General features: G+C 61.5%; 2 protein-coding genes across 2 annotated transcripts; one reads left to right on the plus strand and one right to left on the minus strand.

Annotated features, from left to right (window-relative positions):
- Positions 1-1,704: 1,704 nt before the first annotated feature.
- GIGYF1 (GRB10 interacting GYF protein 1) lies at positions 1,705-16,610 on the plus strand. Its single transcript, XM_045075040.1, is given in 30 exon segments — positions 1,705-1,864; positions 4,893-5,022; positions 5,912-6,123; positions 7,048-7,199; positions 7,286-7,344; positions 7,444-7,556; positions 7,651-7,780; positions 7,890-7,985; positions 8,146-8,257; positions 8,362-8,470; positions 8,835-8,875; positions 9,060-9,230; positions 9,451-9,704; positions 9,833-9,926; positions 10,001-10,015; positions 10,391-10,528; positions 10,706-10,803; positions 11,012-11,183; positions 11,304-11,470; positions 11,599-11,699; positions 11,810-11,926; positions 12,012-12,112; positions 12,262-12,344; positions 12,455-12,598; positions 12,690-12,917; positions 13,186-13,373; positions 13,480-13,640; positions 13,729-13,892; positions 13,978-14,107; positions 14,202-16,610. Coding segments are annotated over 25 exon segments (3,102 nt in total). The 5' UTR covers positions 1,705-1,864; positions 4,893-5,022; positions 5,912-6,123; positions 7,048-7,199; positions 7,286-7,344; positions 7,444-7,521; the 3' UTR covers positions 14,255-16,610.
- A 333-nt stretch (positions 16,611-16,943) lies between these two features.
- GNB2 (G protein subunit beta 2) lies at positions 16,944-22,166 on the minus strand. Its single transcript, XM_004761548.3, has 10 exons — positions 22,020-22,166; positions 19,572-19,717; positions 19,329-19,367; positions 19,105-19,211; positions 18,678-18,741; positions 18,432-18,594; positions 18,268-18,334; positions 17,803-18,004; positions 17,498-17,714; positions 16,944-17,422 (listed from the first exon to the last, which is right to left on the minus strand). Exons 2-10 carry the CDS (start codon positions 19,626-19,628, stop codon positions 17,316-17,318), a joined length of 1,023 nt encoding a protein of 340 aa, XP_004761605.1. The 5' UTR covers positions 19,629-19,717; positions 22,020-22,166; the 3' UTR covers positions 16,944-17,315.
- Positions 22,167-22,250: the final 84 nt, after the last annotated feature.

Genomic DNA, 22,250 nt, shown 5'->3' on the forward strand with positions numbered 1-22,250 from the left:
GTTAAAAAACAAACAAAAAGCAGCAACAAGTTTTTGAGTAACAAAAAACTGTCCTACATTTATGAACTTTAGGTGAAGAATTCTCACTCAAGCCTGGGTTCTATTGATACATTTTTATTTATTTATTTATTTATAAAATATTAGGCATACTCATTTTTTTAAAAAAAAGATTTTATTTATTTGACACACAGAGAGAAATCACAAGCAGGCAGAGAGGCAGGTAGAGAGAGGGGGGGAAGCAGGCTCCCTGCCAGCAGAGAGCCCAATGCAGGACTCAATCCCAGAACCCTGAGATCATGACCTGAGCGGAAGGCAGAGGCTTAACCCACTGAGCCACCTATTGATACATTTTTATACAGTGTTAACAATCTATTACTGTCCACCCTGCTGGAACCAGAAGCCCCTGTCAGCTAACATTTGTGGAGCCCTTGCCCTGTGCCAAGTACTATGTTAAATGTTTTACCATACATTCAAGAGACGGAAGAGATTATTTTCAAGGCCACAGGTAGTAATGAATGAAACCCGCACGGGAACCCTTGCTTTAAACAACTGCCATCTTCCAGCAAACAGTGAGACTGGTAGCATTAAGATAGAAATCCTGACTGCAGGAATGTGAAGGGAACTGGGGGGGAAAAAAAACAGACACTAAAACTGCAAGTGCCTAGAAGCCTGGGGAACACTAGGTGCAGGAACAAAGGGCCTTCTGGAAGCTCCTGAGGTCTGTGCTCCAATATGGCACAACCCAAGGGACTCCAGTTCCCAGTCTGACTTTACCTTTCCCGGTCCTGAGAAGGATTACACTGTGTTTGCTAACAGCTGTTTTAGGAAGCTGGAAAGTGAGGTATACATTCTGGAATAACTATCCCCAACCCCCATCCCGCAAAAAAAAAAAAAAAGGTGGAAATACACAGAGGAAAAAAATAACAACTTTGATCCTAAAAAGTTTAGGGATTTTAAAAAAGTCTTTCTTGAAACGCCCCTTTTTAAACAAAGAAGGTGCCAATCTACTTACATTTGCATAATAATTTATCTCTTTTAACAGCCTTTCATATTCACCTATTTTAATTCAGCACTTGGGGAAGGGAGAGGAGTGGAGATGGGGGGTGGGGTGGGGCGGAGAACAGCATTAACACCTGACTCTCCCCCGTCGGGGTCTAGAAGTTAGTCGGTGGCGGAGCCGGACGGAATGGGTCTCAGCAGCCAGGGCTGCCTCGGACAGTTTCCAAATCATTAGTTCCTCACTTGTTTCACATATCCCAGGACGTCTGATGAATGCAGCTCTGGATTATATGTTATCTCCTTCAACCCAGGCGGGCTTCCTGGAGGAAGCCTACTGGCAAGGAAAGCCCTGAGATGCCACCTGCGGTGGTCTCCGTCGCGACGGTCGCATGTCACGTGCCGCGAAAGAGACGGGGGGCAGCCGGGGAGCGCCCCGGGGGGGTGGGGAACCTCCTCCCGACCCCCCTGGCCAGCTGCAGGCCCTGCGTCACGTGACGAGCCAGGCCTCAGGTCACCTGCCGGGGGGTGGTGGCGGTCGGGGGCGGCGGGCGTCCGGGCTCCCCACTGGGCAGGCGGGGCGGGCGCGAGGCCGTGCGGGTCGCTGGGGACCGGAGCGGCGGAGGGGGCGGCCGCGGCGGCGGCGGCAGCAGCGGCGGCGGCGGAGGGGGCGGCCCCGCGGCCGCGTCACGTGGTGCGAGGCGGGCAGCCATCTTGCTACAAACACAAACAGAGAGGAGCGGCCGCCGCGGGAGCGCCAGCGCCCCCTCCCCCGCCGCCGCTGCCGCTGCCGTCGCCGCCGCCGCCCCCTGGCCCGCCGCGCGCGCCGCCAACGCCCCGGCACCGGAGCCTCGCGCCGCCCGCCGCGGTAAGCGCTCGGCGGCCCTGCGGACCCCGGCCCGCCGCCGGGCCCGGGGCAGGCCCGCCCCCGACGCCGAGGCGGCCGCGCCGAGCCTGCGAGAGTCAGAGCGAGAGCGCGGGCCGCCGGCACGGACCCTCCCGCGTCTCTGCCCAGGCCGCTGCCGCCGCCGCCCGGTGCGTCCGCCCTCCCGCCGGCCCCTCCCCGGCGCGGCCCCGAGGGAGGCCGGCCCCCTCCGGGTGGGCGGCCGCCGTCGCCCCTCGCCCCGCGCACCTGGCACCCCCTCCCTGAAGGGCACGCTGTCCTCCCGGGCGGCCCGCCTCCTTCCCACCCCCGCGCTCCTAACGGTCGCCCTCCGGCCCCTCGGCAGCCCTGCCCGGCCCCCTCCCGTCCACCCGCATCCTCCGGCGGGCCCGCCCGGGGGCCCCCCGACCCTAATGCCCGGCACTCCCGGGAGACTTCCCCAGTGTGTCTCTGGGCTCTTGTCGGAATTAGCTGGGCCCTGCGGGTCTTGGAGTCCAGGCGTTCCATGACTTTGGCCAACGTGGAAGCCTTGCCTCTTCACCGAAGCACCTCCGCTGGGTCTTCAGCTAAATTTCCTTTCGACGGGCGACATTAGTGCTTGGTCATTGGGGTCTCCTTCCTCCTTGTTGCCCGGCCGTTTCTAACACCTTAGTCTTTTCCTGTCTCCAGGCCAGGCTCTTCCCAGCCCAGCGCCTCTGATGCAGCAGCTCCCCGGCCACGGCCCCTCACACTTTGCACCCCCCCTCCCCAAGTTAACTTGAAAGAGACCCTCATCTTGCATCTCTTACCCAGTCATTACCACAATTCCCAGTAAGCTTCCTGGTCTGGTCTTTCGTAGGGCTCCAGCCCTGGGAGATGCTAAGTCTATTGCCGGCCTCTTATTTCTTCCTCCACTCACCCCAGGCTCACTCCCCTCTTGCTTCTTACTGCTGCTTAGCCAGAACGCACCCTGCACACCTCCTCTCTCCACTGTCCCTCCCAGCTGACAATGCCAGTTGTACCTGGGCGCCCCCCAACCCCCGGTCTCTTCATCCCAAGCCCCATGGATACCAACAGGCTGGTTCCTTTGCCACTCCTGATGTGGAAGTTTGCCCTCCGGATCGCTCCCCTGTACTTTTTTCCCTGTGCAGCCCCAGACCACCAATCTCTCACCCAGCTCCAGTTTTATTTCCTAGTTGTAGGTCTTCTGTGTAATGGGGAAGGGCTGAAACAAATCTGGGCTTGGTGTTGCTGCCATGGCCCGAGGACCAGAAGCCGGAAGGGTCCCATATGGTGATGACAGTCAAGTGAGTTGTGTTCCTAGACCTCTGGCCTGCCTTTTTTTTTAGCCAGGGGACAAGTTAGTTATGTGATCTGATGAATCCAGGGACCGCTGTGTGCCCTTGTGTGTGGTTGGAGTTGGGAATAGAAAAAGCAGCCCCACTTCGGAACAGAGAAAGGGAAGAGAGGTTGCTATGTGAAAGATTTTTAAAAAATTCTAAGGAGAAATTTAAAGTGGCTTAAAACTACCCCTTCTCCAGTCTCAAATAGTGTCTAGGAACATGGGGTCCCCTGTGGGGGCAGCTGCATCCTCCCTCCCTTGTTTTCCCTGGCTGGGTCCCAAGACTGGGCAAGTAGGCAGAAGGGATCAAGTGAGGTAAAGTGTGAAAGCGCTTTGAAAACTTAACCAGTAGACACGCCAACGGGTGTTACTTCTCGTGATGGCTCAGAGAAGTAGAGAGCTGTGCTAACTGACCAGGCGGGGGGGTACGCGGTTGTACCCCTTCCTAAGCCTGGAGAATCTTTCTATCCTGAGAAAGGGCGGAGTCCTCTCCCAACAGGCTCGGAACTGGGCGGTTTGCTGGTTGCTCAGATGTTGGGGAATTTGGGACTCCACTTCTGTTAATAGTGGTACCTCTTTGTGCCAAGGCACGTTGCTCTGGAATGGGGCTAATTTTAGGGGTGATGGAATGAGGAAATAACGTTAACTTAGCATGTCCTAGGACTGCCTATTCTTTGCATCTTTTTCTTCTGAGAGTTCTGAACCCCAGAGAACAGGCTTCCCTCCTGTTGTGCCAGCCTGTTCTGAGCACCCTGGAGCAGTATGTGTCCTCTCGTCTCAACTCCAGCAGGGGGCAGCCTTTTAATAGCAATAATTCCAATGCCAGGAGAAGGAGCTTTTACAGAGGCAGTGCTGAGGCCTGAGAAGGAAGACAGGGCAGGCAGGGACAGAGGGAGCTCGAGTAGGGAGGTGAGGCAGAGAGAAGGTAGGACCACAGGGTGGCAGGTAAGCTGGAAGGAGTCTGAGGAAATCCTTAGAAGAGGAAGCCCGGAAAGGGTGCTGTGCCCAGTGCTGTCTACTCCCTGTCCCGGCCAGGGACCCAAACAGTTGGCTTTGAGAGTTTGTGGTCGAGAAACTTAGCAGAACGTTTTAAATCTCTTCTTGAGGATTTCCCTCCTGGCAGGATTTCAGCTGTCTCTCATGGGATCGTGTAATTAGGAAACGGTTTCCTTGCTTGGTCTTCAGCGGGGAGACCGACCTCGAATCAGTTGCTCTCTCGTCTTCGTTCTTCCCAAACAGCAAGGAGGCTTTACCGGTGCTAGTGATGCGGCGGAAGGGCCCTCAACCTTGGCAGTGTGTTGCTGTGTTGGGCCAGCTGCCGCCCTCTGTGTTCTGGCCAGTGTAGCAGCGTGCCCACCCTTCGCCCGTTAGACGCCAGTAGCACCTTCCGGCCGTGCCCACCAAAGCCACCTGCAGATACTGCCACGTGTCCCCTGGGGAGCACAGCCCCTCTCCCCCATTGAGAACCCCTGGCTTGGAGGAAACCTGGAGAAGACTCCCTCGGGTCTGCAGGGCTGGGCACCGTGGGGTGGCTCGGGAGCTGCTTGGCCCCACTTTCCGCAGTTTGGGGAGCGGCCGGCGGCCATCAGCTGCCAGGACTTGGTGGCGAGGCTTACCTGGAGACGCGACTTTTTTTTCTCCAGCTGCCCCTCGGCTTCCTCTGCCCTGACTGCCTTTTCCTTGCTTCCGCAGTTGCCCTGCTTCTCACACCGGGAGCCACTCCTCCTCGGTTTGCTCCTTCCAGCCGGGACGGAAAGGCGAAGGCCAGGAGCGGAGAGAGTCCAGGAGAGCTGCCGTGGCCACTCCCTGGAAGGGAGGGAGGGTGAGTGGTCCCCTGTCCCCGGAGCAGCCTTCCACACCCTCAGGGCTCTTCTGTCCCCCATCTTCCCCTTGAAGAAGTGGCTCTTCTGGAATGAGCTGCAAGAAGCTCAGAACAGTCTTTCCTGAGGTTTGCTTGAAGGGGTATGGGGTGTTTTCCTTCGGGTGAGGAAGACTTAGATATGCAGTAGCTATTCCCCAATTTTTTTTTTTTTCCTAAACCTTTTTTTAAATGGTGGTTAAATATACCATTTAATTGAGTTTTCAGCCGAGTTTCTGAGTGTCCGGCTCTGTGAGGTCAAGTTTGTTCGCGTTGTGCAGCTGTCACCACGGTCAGGCTCTGGAGCAGCTTCATTTGCCCCCTTCAGGCCAAAACTCAGCACCCATTTTACTGAGCAGCTCCCGGCTCTCCTCACCCACCCCAGCCCCGACCCGGTCATTCTCTTTGCTTCTAAACTGGATTCTTCAGGAATCGCTCATGAAAGGAGTCCTGTGGTATTTTTCTTTTGTGACTTCGTGGTTTCCTGTCGCATAATGTCTTCAAGGTTGATTCATGGGTCGAATGAAGCAGGGGTGTTAGCATGGGAAGAATGAACCCCGCTCTGTCGTCCGGGAGGCCTGCCTCAGTCCAGTGAAAGGGAGATGCAGCAGATGAGTCTCCTGACGGCCACCTATGCTGTGGGGTTGTCTGTCACCAGCAGTGGCCACTTGGGACTGCTTTGAAGCAAAGTCCGCACCGGGGGAGGTCCCCCCCGTTCCAGATGCTCTCCAGAGCCGCATTTCCTGCTGGGATTCTGGGACCGGGTCCTGCCTCTGTCGGGGCATTTTCCTGCATCTTTCCGTGTGCAGCTGTACGTGAGAGTGGGAAGAATCCGCTCCTCCTTTCTTGCCAGAGTTGTGTGGAGTCGTGGACTTGATGGAAACCGTGGAGGCCCTGGGGTCCAGCCTCCCCACCAGCCAGTGAGGGAAGCCCCCGTGCAGCTCCCTGAGACCTTGCCCACCTGTCCTCGCTTGGAACCGCCAGGGATGAGCTGCCTCCTCAGAGCCGTTCCTTAGAGGGACAGATCACTGCCACTGCTTCTATCGACCTCATTTCTACTTTATGGTAAGGGGAGCTCTTTCTTAGTTTATAGCATAAGAATCTTCTTTTCTCAGGGGCACCTGGGTGGCTCAGTGGGTTAAGCCTCTGCCTTTGGCCCAGGTTATGATCTCAGGGTCCTGGGACTGAGCCCCGCATCTGGCTCTCTATTTAGCTGGAAGCCTGATTCTCTCTCTCCCTCTGTGCCTGTCTCTCTGCCTGCTTATGATCTCTCTCTCTGTCGAATAAATAAAATATTTAGAAAAAGAAAAAAAAAAGAGCCTTCCCATCTTGGTTCTTAGTAGTTGTGACGGGCTCTTCCTGAATTGTGGGAAGGGTCTGGGTGTTGATTGCTGTTGGGTAAACCAGCCCGACCGAGGCGGTCACTGGCCAGACTTACCTGCCCTCAGCCTTCCGCGTGCCCTGTCTTTGGCCTTGGAATAGGGTCTCCCCGCCATCACTCCTCTTCTTCTGGCTTTCCTCCTGACATTAAATCCCTGGATTCTAGCCACCAAACAAGCAGTCCTGAGTTCTTTCAGAAGGGAAATAGGTTTGCTCCCAAACTTGATCTGTAAATTTTTTTTCATAACTGATGTTTTTTGTCTTTCGAGTATCTGGCTTCTGATGGGTTTTTGGTTTGCTGGCTTGTTTGTGTTTTGTTCTTGTGTTGAGCGTGCCCGCATGTCTCCACCAGCCCTTTCCCGAATGCCGCGCCGCCCAGGGAGGGTGCTGAGTCCCGTGTCTCGCTCAGCTCTGCTGAGGGAGTTGACTGCTCTTGAGGCCTAATGTGGGGGACAGAGGAGGAGCTGGGGCTGTAGTTCTCTGCGCTGGACAGCTTGAAGTTTCCAGCATCAGTAGATCTCCCCATTAAGCAGGACGGAGGGCCAGAAGTGGGGGACCCATCTGGCCCATTGGTTTAACGCCAGCTCTGTTTCCTCACCTTTCGGTAAGGATCTTTCCTGGATGTGAAGCTCCTTCCTCGGGCGCCACTGCAGTCAGATCATCATCCTGTAGCTTGGGGACCTTGGTTCATTCCAGCATTGGCCCCTGCCTGAGGAGAGCCGGGCCCGGCCCTACCTGCTTCCTGTGGGCAAGGCTGCCAAGTGAGTCTGGGGCGGAGGGAGGCGACCTCTGAAGGCTGCCAAAGCCGGAAGGGGCTCTAGCCGCCCTCGCCCCTCCTCTCTGCCAGGTCTTCCCTCCTCGTGACAGTTCGCGTAACTCATGGTGTGTGGCACGTGGCTGGCTTAGGTGAGTCCTTTCAGAGTCCGTGTGGGAGGCTGTAGTTGATTGTGTCGTGGTGCTCCGCGTGTGCGGTCTCTCAGGCCTAGTGTCCGTGTGCCTCCGCAGGTGTTTGGAGAGTGAACGTGCCAGGTCCCCGCTCCTCCCTTCAGCCTCTCTGACCTCGAGGACACGCCCACCTCCATAATGGCAGCAGAGACCCTCAATTTTGGGCCTGAGTGGTGAGTTCGGCACGCTGTGGAGGGTCTGGAGAAGCCAGAAAAAATAGGGTTGCTCAGACTCCTGTCTCTTTCCTTCCCTGTGTTCCTTTCATAGGTTGAGAGCGCTTTCCAGTGGTGGCAGCGTGGCCTCCCCGCCCCCCTCCCCCGCCATGCCCAAGTACAAGCTGGCCGACTACCGCTACGGGCGAGAGGAGATGCTGGCGCTCTACGTCAAGGAGAACAAGGTGCGGGGAGACGGGTGGGGGGCGTGTGGCCCAGCTGCCTGATTGGTCTGAGCGGGTGGAGAGGGCCTGGGAGCCGGTGGGATCCCAGCTCTCCTGTCCCCGCTGACAGGTGCCGGATGAGCTGCAGGACAGGGAGTTTGCTGCGGTGCTACAGGAGGAGCCACTGCAGCCGCTGGCGCTGGAGCCGCTGACGGAGGAGGAGCAGGTGGGGCGGGGCCGGGGCGGGGCCGGGCGCTGGGTCTTCCCCTGCAGAGGGGCCTCCTCCATAGCCGGAGCTGGGGAGGTAGGCGGTGGGGCTTGTTCTGGGCAGGGGTGAGGGGGGCGGGTGTCTGGGTCCTCACTCCCACCCCTGGCTCCCTCCTCAGAGAAACTTCTCCCTGTCAGTGAACAGTGTGGCTGTGCTGAGGCTGATGGGGAAAGGGGCTGGTCCCCCCCTAGGTGGCACCTCCCGTGGCAGGGGCAGCACTCGGAGCCGAGGTAGAGGGGGGTTCTGGGGGTGGGCCGGGGGGTGCTGCCTGTGGTTTGAGGGTGCAGAGAGGTGGTCCGGCAGGTTTCCCACATGTATCTCGTCTCTTCTCCAGGCCGAGGCCGTGGTGACAGTTGCTTTTACCAAAGAAGCATTGAAGAAGGCGATGGGGCCTTCGGCCGAAACCCCCGGGAGATCCAGCGTAGCCAGAGTTGGGATGACAGGTGCTGGCAGCATAGTGGCAGAGCCGAGGGAAGCCCTGTGGCTCGGGTCTCTGTTGTTAGAGGGCAGCAGGAGACCCTCCAAATAAGCCCTGGTCACAGAGTTTCCTCTTGGCCTCAGACTGGCTCCCTGCGGCCCTTTCGTCTTACTTCTGATTCTCTTGGTACCTGTTTATCCCGTGACCTTTTCCTGTGTGCTCTCCTACGCTCCCTCCCAAGCCTGACATTTCTCTAGGACACCCCCCCCCAACGCCCTCCCTCTTCCCACCCCTCTGGGGGCAGAACGGACAGAGGGTTCCGAGGTGCCGCACGTGCAAGGGCTGGGTGGAGTCTGTCCTGTCCTGACCAACACCTTTTCCTTCTGCAGAGGCGAGAGAAGGTTTGAGAAGTCGGCCAGGAGGGATGGAGGTATGGAGAGCGGCGATAGCCTGGTCCTAGAGGTCATTGAGAGGTGGGGGGTGGGACTTAAGTGGGTGGTGTCAGTAGAGGGTGTCTTCCTGAGGGAGGCGGAGGGGACAGGGGGGCCTGGAGCTGGGCTCCTCCCGGGACCGTGGCTGCCGTTGCGCTGACTGTGTCTTCCCCCACCCCCAAGCACGATCCGGGTTTGAGGAGGGAGGGGCTGGCCCGAGGAAGGAGCATGCCCGCTCGGATAGCGAGAACTGGCGTTCTCTTCGGGAGGAGCAAGAGGAGGAGGAGGAGGGCAGTTGGAGACTCGGGGCAGGACCCCGGCGAGACGGCGACCGCTGGCGCTCAGCCAGCCCTGGTGAGGTTGGGGCCGGATGTGTGTCGTGGGGTCAGAGGGTGACAGAGCCTTCATGTGAGGGTGGGCTCCTGCGGCCCGGTGCAGGGACAGAAAGGGTTGTGGAGTGGGGTGCGTGGGAGGGCAGACCTGGAGATGCCGCTGGTTCCCGGGCTGGAGGGGAGGTCCTGGTGGGCGGCTTGACCGGGATCCTGACCTTCCTTCTCTGTCTTTCCCTGCCCAGATGGCGGCCCCCGCTCTGCTGGCTGGCGGGAACACGGGGACCGGCGTCGCAAGTTTGAGTTTGATTTGCGAGGGGACCGAGGAGGGTGTGGTGAAGAGGAAGGGCGGGGTGGGGGAGGCAGCGCTCACCTGCGGAGGTGCCGGGGGCCCGACGGCTTCGAGGAAGACAAGGACGGGCTCCCAGAGTGGTGCCTGGATGACGAGGACGAAGAGATGGGCACCTTCGATGCCTCGGGGGCCTTCCTGCCTCTCAAGGTACTGGAGGAGACGCAGGGAAGGGCGCCACGGGAGGGCGGCGGGGCCTGCCCCGGCGGGGGCCTCTCACTCCCACCCGTTCATCCTCTGCCTCTTGCTCCCCCACCGTGTCCCCTAACCCTGTGCAGAAGGGCCCTAAGGAGCCCATTCCTGAGGAGCAGGAGCTTGACTTCCAGGGCCTGGAGGAAGAGGAGGAAGAGCCTTCCGAAGGGCTAGACGAGGGTGCCTGAGGCAGGTGAGCCTGCGGGGTGGGGTGGGGAGGAGGGAGAGGGCCTTGAGCCAGGCCAGGTGGGCAGAGGGGCCCTGAGCCGGTGTGGCCGGCTGGGCGGGGGCGGGGTGGGGGGGACGGAGCAGGCCCGTGCCTGAAAGGCGGGGAGGCAGTTCACAGTCCGGCGTCATCAAGGTGATCCGTGCAAATCCTTTGGAGAATCTGAAGAACGCGGCTTTAGTAGGTCTGGGGGCTCTGGACTGTGACGTGGACACGTGTACGGTGTGTCCAGTGTTGCGAGACGGAGTTTGTGGTACTGATTTGCTGGGTGTTAGAGGAGTTGAGCAAAGTTAGGTGGGTGGATTCGAGGTTCGGAGATCTAGGTTTGGGCCACAAATGGGGGAGTTTGTGTCAGGTCATTTTTTAAGGCCTTTCGGCCCTTTGGTTTTGAATTCTGGTAATTACCTGTGTCTTTCAGGAGGAAAGGAGCTAACCCCACTACCTCCTCAGGAGGAGAAGCCCAGTTCCCCCTCCCCACTGCCCACCTTGGGCCCACTCTGGGGGGCTACTGGGGAAGGGGATGACGCCGCAGACCAGGACCTGCCGGCAGCTGAAGGTAGCGGAGTGGGGCATGGGGGGACGCTCCTCTTCCTTGTGGTGGGATGGACGTACCTGAGGCATCTTGGGAGGAAGGAGTAGAACTGGAGTCCCACTTTCCTGGTGAGGGTGCATAGGGAAGCCTCTCCTCCTCTTCTCTGGACCCCGCCCCCCATTCCACTGTCTTTGCTTCTAGATGATGTGAGGGGACTGCCGCTGAGTCCTGGGGTAGGCTCACCGTCTGGCCCACCTGGAGATCTGGAGGATGATGAAGGCCTGAAACACCTGCAGCAGGTGTGAGGGACCTCAAGGCTCTGGGCATCCCGCCGCACGGGGACGGAGAGCCATCGTTGCGTCTGCCTCTGCCCTGTCCCATGCTTTCCCCATCTGATCCTCCGCATTGTAACCTGACCTCCCGACCCCACCCCGATCTTGGCTGCAGCCCATCCTGATGCTGCGGGGATTGGGCTGTTGAGCCTTCACTCTCTCCTCTGTCTCCCAGGAGGCGGAGAAGCTGGTGGCCTCCCTGCAGGACAGCTCCCTGGAGGAGGAGCAGTTCACGGCTGCCATGCAGGCCCAGGGCCTGCGCCACTCAGCGGCTGCCACCGCCCTCCCCCTCAGCCATGGTGCCGCCCGGAAGTGGTTCTACAAGGACCCCCAGGGGGAGATCCAAGGTGCCCGTGGGGAGTAGGAGCCATGCAGGAGGGGCTGCTGGGGGCAGGGGACACTGACATTCTCGTTCAGGGCTTCTCTGGCACGGCTCTCTGGCCAATGTCGTCCTTCCCTTGGTCCAGGCCCCTTCACAACACAGGAGATGGCAGAGTGGTTCCAGGCGGGCTATTTTTCCATGGCGCTGCTTGTGAAGCGGGGCTGCGATGAGGGCTTCCAGCCCCTGGGTGAGGTGATCAAGATGTGGGGTCGCGTGCCCTTTGCCCCAGGACCCTCGCCACCCCCACTGCTGGTAAGCACGGCCCCCTTGGCGAGGAGTGGGGAGGGGAAGCAGGAGCGGGGCTGGGGCCGGACGGATGGCAGCAGGGGTGCGGAGGGAGAGGAGGTCAGAGCCACAGGCGCGCTCTGGTCCTCACCCAGGGCAACATGGACCAGGAGCGGCTGAAGAAGCAGCAGGAGATGGCCGCCGCAGCCTTGTACCAGCAGCTGCAGCACCAGCAGTTCCTGCAGCTGGTTGGCAGGTACGGGGCACCCAGGAGGCCCTGGAGGCTGGGTCGGGCCGGGCCGGGCCGGGCCGGGCCGGGCTGGGCTGGGTGGCCTTCGCCCCTGACGCCCGTCCCCATGTTGGCAGCCGGCAGCTCCCGCAGTGCGCGCTCCGGGAGAAGGCGGCTCTGGGGGACCTGAGTCCACCACAGCAGCAGCAGCTCGCGGCGTTCCTGCAGCAGCTCCAAGCTCTCAAACCGCCCAGGTTCGTGGGCCGGGGTCTTGTCAGGGGGAGCAGGGCAGCCCCAAGAGGAACTCGGAGTTCTGAGAATGGCGGCTTTTCTCCTCAGAGGCGGGGACCAGAACCTGCTCCCGACCATGAACCGGTCCTTGTCGGTGCCGGATTCGGGCCCCCTCTGGGACATACATACCTCAGCCTCATCACAGTCAGGTGTGTGGCCTGCTTGTTCCTGCCCCGAGTCCCTGGGTGAGCGGGGGCTGGGGGAGGAGGTGACAGACATGGTGTCTGCTCGAGCCCTCCGGCCACTCCAGCCCAGCTGAGCCTGAGCTGCCTCCCGCCGCCGCCCTTGCCTCCTGCAGGCGGTGAGGCCAGTCTTTGGGACATACCAATTAACTCTTCGACTCAGGGTCCAATTCTAGAACAACTCCAGCTGCAACACAAAGTGAGTGGGTTTTCTGGGGCTGCGGTCCTCGCGTGGCGGGGGTCGGGCTGAGGCAGGGAAGGCCGGGGGGGGCCCCCGGGTCTGCCGTCTGAGCTCGTTGGCTGTGCCAGTTCCAAGAGCGCAGAGAAGTGGAGCTCAGGGCGAAGCGGGAGGAGGAGGAGCGCAAGCGGCGGGAGGAGAAGCGGCGGCAGCAGCAGCAGCAGGAGGAGCAGAAGCGGCGGCAGGAGGAGGAGGAGCTGTTTCGCCGCAAGCAGGTGCGTGCCCGGCTGCGCCTGCCCGCGCCGGTGTTCGCCCGCCCGGGCCCGGGGCCAGGCCGCTGGCCCTCACCGCGCTGCTCTGGTCCAGGTGCGGCAGCAGGAGCTCCTGCTGAAGCTGCTCCAGCAGCAGCAGGCGGTGGCCGCTGTCCCCGTGCCGCCGGCGCCCAGCTCCCCGCCCCCGCTGTGGGCCGGCCTGGCCAAGCAGGGGCTGTCCATGAAGACGCTGCTCGAGCTGCAGTTGGAGGGCGAGCGGCAGCTGCACAAGCAGCCGGCGCCCCGGGAGCCGTCGCGGGCCCAGGCCCCCAACCACCGCGTGGTGAGCAGGCCGGCCCTTCCCCCGCTGAGCAGCGGTTTGGGAGCCCTGGGGAAAACCTTGCAGTCAGCTCCCAGGGTGACCCGGGGTGGGGGGAGTCGCTTAGCCCCGACTTTTGAGGCTGAGCCCTGGTCCGTATCTGACTCCGAAGCGTTTCTCTTCCGGGCGGCCCTCCCCTCGCCCCCACTGGGCCACCTCGGTGAGCCTCCCCGCTTAGTTGTTCTAGAGTGTGTCCCCGGATTGGGGCCGCTCTGATTCTTGCCATCTGTAGCAGCTTGGGGGCCTGAGCTCGGCCCCCCTGAACCAGTGGGTGTCTGAGGCCGGGCCGCTGTGGGGCGGGCCCGACAAGAGCGGGGGCGGCAGCGGCGGCCCGGGGCTCTGGGAGGACACCCTCAAGAGCGGCGGGAGCCTGGCCCGCAGCCTGGGTTTGAAGAACAGCCGGAGCAGCCCCTCTCTCAGGTGGGTGCCCGGGCCCGCACGCCCCGTCAGGCCTCGGGCCAGGGTTGGAAGGACGGGGCAGGTGTCCGCTCATTTCCTGGCTCTCGTTCCTCCCCGGCCCACACAGTGACTCGTACAGCCACCTGTCGGGTCGGCCCGTGCGCAAAAAGACAGAGGAGGAAGAGAAGCTGCTGAAGCTGCTGCAGGGCATCCCCAGGCCCCAGGACGGCTTCACCCAGTGGTGCGAGCAGATGCTGCACACGCTGAGCACCACGGGCAGCCTGGATGGTACAGGCCACAGCGCCGGGGCCGGGCGGGGCCGGGGCTTCTGGGCCTGTGCCGGGCGGACCCTGACAGCCCCCCTCCTGCCCCTCAGTGCCCATGGCTGTAGCGATCCTCAAGGAGGTGGAATCCCCCTACGACGTCCACGATTATATCCGTTCCTGCTTGGGGGACACGCTGGAAGCCAAAGAATTTGCCAAACAGTTCCTAGAGCGGAGGGCCAAGCAGAAAGCCAGCCAGCAGCGGCAGCAGCAGCAGGTGAGGCCTCGCGGGCCCCTGGCGGGTCGGGGGAGGCTTCCTCTCCTCTCCCTGCTGACCCGGCCTCCCTCTCTGAGCCTCACAGGAGGCGTGGCTGAGCAGTGGCTCCCTACAGACAGCCTTTCAGACCAACCACAGCACCAAACTCGGCCCTGGGGAGGGCAGCAAGGCCAAGAGGCGGGCGCTGATGCTGCACTCAGATCCTAGCATCTTGGGTGAGTTCGGGGGTGTGGCCACGAAGGCGGCTTTTTACTCAGCAGGGGCCAGGAGCCTGGGGAGAGCTCAAACCCAGCTTCTCCCCGGCTTCAGGGTACTCCCTGCACGGACCTTCTGGTGAGATCGAGAGCGTGGATGACTACTGACCAGCCCGTCCCACCAGCTCCTGGGCTGTAGGCCAGGGGCGGCAGCAGCGGCTTGGACCCTTGGGTCCCCAGCCTGCAGGCTCCCCACAGGGAGCGTAGGAGGAAGCAGGGGCAGGGTCCCCAGCACTTGTTACAAACCACACGATGCACCTTAACTCACCCACCACGAGGCACTTTACAGAATGGGGGGGAAGGGTTTTTGTTTTTTGGTTTTTTTTTGTTTTTGTTTTGTTTTTGTTTTCTCTTGGGGAAAAAAAAAAACATTTTAAGCAACCCTGAAGAAAACGTTAGGAGAGACAAGAAAAAATTGTTTAAAACTAGACTCTAAGCACCCCTTCCCCCTCTAGGGACAGTGAGGGTGACAATGGAAGGTCCACAGAGGTTTTTGGGGATTTTTTTGTTCTTTTTGTTTTTTGTTTTTTTTTTAAGAAAAAGAAAATGGAAAAAAAAAAAGGTTAGGAGATTGAAAGAAAAAACCACACTGTTATTTTGGGGCAGTGGGAACACGGGCCCCACGGACCTGTCCTGCCTGGCCCCCGAGGCTGCACTTACCCTCCCTGCCCCACATGGTGGGCCATTGGGGTAACTGGAAGCTGGGGTGCCAGCAGTTTGCACAGCGAGGCCCCCTCAGCCCCGCCAGCCGGACCCGCTGTGAACGGCTCCCTTTGTTGCTCTGACTGTGGCAGAGGCGTCCGGGGTTGGGGCCAAAGTAGCCCCTCGGCTTTGCTGCTTTGGGGGAAGAGTTGCACAAATGGGTCGGGCCGCCTCCGCTCTCCGGGCCTCCGTCCTGTGCTGGCTGATGAGGTAGAGGGGAAAGGGCCAGCCAGTGCCAACCTCATCTGGTTGTCAGGGTGGTGGAGGTTCCGCTCTGGCCCTGGTGAGGGGCTTCCCCCACTGCTGCCATTTGGGGGGGGGGGGGGCGGCCTGGGCATGAAGCTGAAAGCGTCAGCTCCCTGCCTTGCCACATGAATGTATTCTTCGGGCCACAAGCCCCCGCTGCGCCTTCTGCCTCTACCCGGCGCGAGGTGGGAGTGGAGCAGTGCCTCCAGGAGCTGGAGAGAGAGGCACCACTTCGGGACTGTTCGCTCCTGTGAAAGGGGCCGGAGGAGGGCCTAGGAAGCCGAGGGAGTGGGCAGCGCGGGGCTTCAGGTTGCGGCGTGGGGCTGTTCGGAGGGAGTTCCCCGCCTGCAGCCAGCTACGTGGGCTGCGGACCACCCAGCTCTGCTCTGACCCCTCCATTGACCAAATGGGAGAGGAGCAAGTGGCCTCTCCCCTTCCCGCTCCCCCGATGCGTTTTTCATGTTGGGTAAGGTGCGGGGGTCCGGAACGGAAGTGTCGTCTCTCCTGGGTCAGGGGTAGGCTGCCCTTCTGTCGCTCACCAACTCTTATTCCCAATCACCTACCTGGGTTTGTCTCCGTTTGTGTTTTCTTTTCTTTTCTCTTTTTTTTTTTACGTTTTTCTTTTGGGTTTTTCATTTAACTTCTCCCATTGACCTCATTGCTCAGAGCGCAGTATTAGGGCAGGAGTCTGCCACTGCCTCCCCTCCATGAATGTATTTATCCTTCCTGCCCTGGGGAAATGGGGAGTGGCCTGTTTTCTTTCCCCATCCATCCCCAGAGAGACCACATTTTTGTTTTTGTTTTTGTTTTGTTTTGCACCAAAGTGGCAACTGGGTCAGTGTTGGGGGATAAAGCTGGCCTCGGGGGTGGAGGGGCACCCTCCGCCCGCTTCTCCCTGGTTTCAACAGTGTTAGCGTCCGTGAAAAGACAATATTCTCTCTAAAGCAATAAGGGGGTGATGGGCCAGGGGGAAATGTCTTGCTGCTGCTGGCCCCCCCGCTCCCCCCTTCCTCATGCCAGTATTTGGCGGCTAGAGGAGTCGGGGGGGATACTGTTGTGACTGAATGTAACCGCCCCCACCCCTGCCGCAGCCAATGCAGGGGAGGGGGGTGACACTCTTCCCTGTCTCTCCCTTCCCCTTCCCCCCAGCTAAAGAGACTTTGAACTTAGGGGGCCCTTGAGCCTGGAGAGGCCTTAACCCTGTGAGGAAGTGTAGGGGGAGCCCTCTCCCACCCCCATCCCCTTCTGAGAGTGGTCAATGTTTACAAGCCCCTGAGCCCCCCAGCCCAGGGGCTCCAACCCCACTGTCGTCCTTCCCCACCCGTCTTCCTGGGTCTTCCTGGGCCCCGGCTGCTCTCCCACCCGCCCTGGGTTGGGGTGGGTGCAGGGGCTGTTGTGTATCCCCTTGTCTGCCCCGGACCCCAAACCTCCCCTACCCCCACCCTGTGTGACTCCCCTCTCTTCTACCCGCCCCTGTAAATACTCCCCTTCCCCCAATAAAACTTGGTGTGTGTTCTCCCCTTCTGCCATGTGTCTTTTGTTGGGGAAGAGGGTCTTTGGGGAATGAGGCAAGGCTAAGCGCTGGGAACTGAAAGAGCCGTGGCCAGGGACAACTGGTCAGCCAGCTGGACTCAGGGCTGTGTGTCTTTGGGAGCATGCATGGCCCTGTTGCGTAGAAGATCCTCCTGCCTGACTTTAGCTGAAAAAATTCCTGTGGGAATTTCTCCCTGGTCCCGATTTCTAAGGACCCGTATCCACCCCACCACCCCCACCGCACCCCTGATGCATACACTGGTCTGCCCTGGGAGCAGAGACCTGGAATGAGAAAGACACAAGGGCAGAGACCAGGTACAGAGTTGGAATTGGTTCCTTTATGGAAAAACTGAAAATATAATAAAAATTAAAATAAAACCAGTTTTAAAAAAGCCAGCCCCTGGAGTTTCTACCTCCTGCCTCTGGCCCTCCAGAGGGACGAGGCCCCAACCCCAGGGCAGCAAAAGGATGAGGGCTTTCTGCCCCTCCTCTTCCCCCATTCTATCCCCATCTTTATCTCCACAGTGGGGGCCCCCGGGAGGAACCAAACCTGGGTAGGGGAGCAGGGACCCAAGGCCCCGTGGCCCGAGGAGGGAGGCTTGGTGTGTACCCAGCCCCAAAGCTCCTGGTCTGTAGTGTGGGCATGGGCAGGGCCCCTCTTGGCCTGGGCCCAGTGGGGCGGTAGCTGTTAGTTCCAGATCTTGAGGAAGGAGTCCCAGGAGCCTGTGGCCACAGCCATGCCATCATCAGTGACCCCGAGGCAGCTCACACGGTTGTCGTGGCCGGCGAGGACACCTGTGAGGGACAACCGTCAGAACCCAGGCTCCCTGGGCCCAACACCCACCCCGCCTCCTGGCACCCGGCACGCACCTGCACGGTCGCCCTTCATGGCGTCCCAGATGTTGCAGTTGAAGTCGTCGTAGCCGGCGAGCAGCAGCCGGCCGCTGCGGGAGAAGGCAACAGAGGTAATGCCGCAGATGATGTTGTCGTGGGAGTACATGAGCAGCTCCTGGTCAGCCCGCAGGTCGAAGAGGCGGCAGGTGGCGTCGTCGGAGCCGGTGGTGAAGGCGTAGCCGTTGGGGAAGAACTGCAGGGCACGGGACCGGAGCGGGATGAGGGTAGAGCAGAGCCGGGAGCCTGGCAGACGGGCCAGCCTGGCTCCACCCGGAACTTACCGCCACGGCATTGATGTCCGACTCGTGGCCGATGAAGGTCTGTCGGCACATGGAATCCCGCACGTCCCACAGCTTGATAGAGGCGTCACAGGCACCAGACACAAAGGTGCGGCCATCGGGGGCCAGTGACAGGGACATCACATCTCCACTGTGCCCAGCAAAACCCACTGTCTGCTGGCCTGTCTCAATGTCCCACAGGGCACTGGAGACATGACGGAAAGAAGGAAGCGATCAGAGAGGGATACAGGGCAACCCCCCGCCACCCCAACCGTGCGAGCCCGGCCCTGAGAGAACATGCGAGCAGGGGGGCACACGGAGCCACCAGGTCACAGGAAAGGGAGGCCAAGTGTTCAGAAGACCCCCTGCTCGCTCCGGGCACACGCTACATACTAAACGCCAAGGCAGGGGCACTCCAGGCAGGAAGTATTGGAGAGTCCCAACTACCTAGCCCTGGCAGGGCCTCACCAGGTGGTGTCCCCGGAGCTGGTGATAATTTGGTTGTCATCCAGGAAGCGGCAGCATGACAGGTACCCTGGGGGAAGGGACTGGTCAGCCGAGGCTCTCAGGGCGGGCGGCACAGCCCCTCCCCCCTGCAACCGTGCCCCCGAGCCCTGCCAGGTCCCTCTCACCGGTATGGCCAGGCAGCTCCCGGCTGACCCGGACATTGCCCTCGCGGGTCTTGAGGCTGTAGATGGAGCAGATGTTGTCTAGCCCTCCGCAGGCCACAAAGTTCCCTGAGGGCGCATAGGCACAGGTCATGACCCAGGAGGAGCGCAGAGGGATGGCATGGACCTGGAGAGAAGGGGCAGTGCCAGGGGTTGGAGCCAGCCAGGGCCCGCGGCCCCCCGACATCTGGCCTCAGGCCCCACCTCTACCTTGTTGGTGGTATAGCTATCCCAAATGATGAGCTTCCCGTCCTGGGAGGCGCTGACCAGCAGCCTATTGAAAAGTGACAGGGGAGAGGCAGAGGGGTCAGGGTGGGAAGCTCCCTCTGGAGACAGGACACCGAGGCCCTCTGCAGCAGCAGACCTGCTGACCCCAGCAGCGGCCAGGAAGTTCCTGCCAGTGTGCTCCTGCTTCCCACCCCCTGGGGCTGTCTGGGAGTCACTGTCTTCCCAAACACGCTCAACAACACACAGGCATGCTGGTCATCTCGCCAGATCCGCCAGGTTGCAACCCCTGCCCCAGTCGGCCTGCTACAAACTCAGCCCAGGGCAAACACACCCCTCAGCACACGGCCCCAAACACACACACACACACCTCAGCACACGGCTCCAACCACCCGCCACCCCACACACACACCTTGAGTCTGTCCCCCAGTGCATGGCATAGATTTTTGCCAGGTGCCCACGGAGGGTCCTCCGTGTTCTCATCTGGATTCTTCCCACTGGGTCCAGCCCAGCTGTGATCTGGAGGTAGAGGCAGAAAGCGCTCAGAAGGGTTCAGGCAGCAGGGCCCACCAAGCAGGGTGCCTCCGACCCTCGCTCCTTCCCCAAACCCCAGGTTCAGCCCTGGATTCATCTCACCTGGGTCAATGTTGAATCCCCACATGCTTTTCGGGCATCCTGAAAGAGATGGCAGAGCCCCTCAGAGGCAGGAGAAGAGGGGGAGGAGGAGGCAGGGGAAGGGGTGACAGACGAGTGGAGGAGAGGAGACAGAGACTAGGGTAGCGGCAGACACAAGAATCCACCCCCCTCCACCACCCCGGTCCATTTAGGCCACCTGGCCCTGGCGGCTCAGCCTCCCCAGCCCCGCGGTCAGGCCCTCACCCGGATTTGGTTCCGGAGCTGCTCAGCCTCCTGTCTCAGTTGCTCCAGCTCACTCATGGCGCCGGGCCCGTGGGGCGGGGTTGGGGGCGGCTGGGGGCCGCGGGACGGGGGCTGGGGGAGACAGCTCCTCGCCGCTGGCCCGAGGCCTGGGGGATGCAGGGCTGACGTCAGGCCCAAGGCCGCCGGGGAAGGGGGAAAAGGCGGGGTTGAAGAGCGGCCCGGAAGGGGTAAGCGCCGGTGGGGCTGGGGGGAGGGGACAGCAGCGGCGGCCGCGGTCGGCCAGGCAGAATCTGGGTCTTTGGCACAGGAGGGATGTTGCCCAGGAAGAGGTGACTTCCCCAATCTTCCTCCCGCCCCCCGGAAACGGAGCGGGAAGTGCAAGAGGAAGCGCAGGGGAAACCCCTCCCTCGGACAGCAGCCCGGGCGGGACACCCGCGGCAGGAACTGAAGGGGGGACGGCGGGGGGGAGGGGAGGGGGCGGGGAGAGTCCCTTGGAAAACAGACCTGGCGTCCGCCCCGGCCCGCACAGGCACCGCCCTCCTAGCACCTAATTTTAAAAGGGGCGGTGCCTCTTTAAATTCACCCCCACACACCGCACACCCTCCACACACACCCCCAGCTTCGACTGGGGTGGGGGAGAGACCAGAGGGGGAAGCTGGGCTGTTCGTGGGGTTGCCTAGGCAACCGTCACCCGGACTGAGAGCACCTCATTGGTGAAGTGCCCCCACCCTAGCCCTGTTGCCAAGGCAACCGCATCCACGGCAGAGACCTGTAGGGTGGGTGACCCCACCCCCCGGCCCCATCCCCCCGCCCGACCCAGCCTCCCGCCCCAACCCAGAACCAGCCGGGGTGGCTGTTTACAGGATTTGGGAAAGCCGATTGGCACTAATAGGTTCGGGACGGCTCACCCCGGATAATCCCTGGGCCGGCTGCGCCCCATTAGCCGCCCCTGGCGGGCGGAGGGAAGGGTGGCGGGGAAGGCAGCCCCAAGCCGCTGCTCCCTCCAGCGCCGAGGCCGCCCGTCCCAGCGCGCCCGCAGAAAGCCCGTGGGAGCCGCTCTCGAGTAATTAGTGCTCCGAGGAGAGGTCCCCAGCCCCGAGGCGCGGAGCTGCTCTCTCCCAGACGCGAGCCGGCGGGCGGGCTGGCGGCCCCAAGCGGCCCGGCCCTGCGCCCTCGGCACCCCACGAGCCCAGCCTCCGGGCTCCGCGCCGGGGCCCCAGGGGCCCGGCCGGCTCCGCTCCAGGGCCCGCAGTCCTGCCGCCTTCTCCGGACACCTGTGTGATCTAGCCGTGCACGCTGCACTCTGTCGACCCAGACGTCCCCCACCCAGCTCCCACTTCCCCCAGGCCTTGGGCGTTCCTCTTCCCCACTGACATTTCCCCTCTTGCCAGTTCAGCTTTCTACACTAGCGCCGGGGGATGCCCCTCCAAAAAAGCGGGGAGCCTGTTGCGGTGGGGGGCAAAGTCTCCCATTCCGCGTCCTCAGTTCCGGACAAAGCCCCTTCCTTCCAGCTGCCGGTAGCCCAGACCGAGCGGCAACGCCAGAGGCCAGGCGCAGAAGGAAACAGGCCGGGAGGAAGCCGCCGGGGGCGGGGGCGACGCTTCCAGCCCTCAGTCCCCATCACCCTCCAAGGACCCCTCGGCGGCCCCCGGAACCTGGGCATACAGCAGCCGGGGCCCCAAGGAAAAATGGGGGTGCCACCGCCTCCGCAGGTCTGGCTGGGCGAAGGGGAGGGGACATGGGAGGGTCCCCGATCTGGCAGCTGGAAGGCGCGGGCCGGTGCCTCGCTGCGAAGCGCAGTGGGCCTGGCCCTCCGGCCCCCACGACCTCCATTTTGCCCAAAAGAAAGCTAGACGTGGGATGAGCGCGTCCGGGAGCTGGGTTTGGGGTTAGGGCTAGTAGAGGGAACAGGGAGCCGAGGTCTCCGGTCTAGGGTAACGCGGCCAGAAAACACGTACAGAACCCAGATCGAGGGAAGGGTGGAGGCTAAGGGAAGGGTGGCCTCGCGGCCTTGCCTGCCTCTCTGATTCTGGAGTTCTGCAAGGCGAACGCCGGCATGGGTGCAAAATGGGAGGACACGAGGGGTGCTACCCAGGGGCAAACGGGAGGGTGGTGATGGGGGAGAAGGGGGCGGGACGGGGCCTAGAGGAAGCCCGGAATTCGGCCCCCCAACTTCTCAAGGAGCAAGAGGCAGGAGAGGCTGGGATGGGGTCTGGGGTGAGGCAAAATGCCCCTGACGGTGCGGGGAGCGCGCGCATTGTTGGGGCTGAGGGTCCCCCCAGTTCCCCTTCCGGGTTTGGGAGCGACGGAGCCAGAGGAAGGGAGGGGAGGTCTGGGGCGCTACGTCCGCTCCCAAGAGGCTAGACCGGGGCGACACAAGGAAGAGAGGTTCCCCCACGGGAATTTGGGGCTGGGGGAGAAGAGGACTTCTTTTGTCAGCGGAAGTACCTGTGGCGGTGGGATTCTGCGAAGGGTCGCTCGAGGAGCGCGGGAGGTCCTGTCTTCCTCCGCGGCGGAGGCGGCAGCGGCGGCGACGCGGATGGATTTCCTCAGTCACCCCAACTCAACCGTCCAGCACTGCTCTCCCCAGAGCGGAGGGATCCCGCCCGCCAGTGACGCGGCCGTCGCCGCCGCGCCCAGGGCCCGGCTGGGCGAGACCAACTCCTTAGTTGGGGGGAG

The sequence above is a fragment of the Mustela putorius genome, unplaced genomic scaffold, assembly GCF_011764305.1.
Source record: "Mustela putorius furo isolate JIRA1106 unplaced genomic scaffold, ASM1176430v1.1 tig00000139_pilon_pilon_pilon, whole genome shotgun sequence".
Taxonomy (NCBI): domain Eukaryota; kingdom Metazoa; phylum Chordata; class Mammalia; order Carnivora; family Mustelidae; genus Mustela; species Mustela putorius.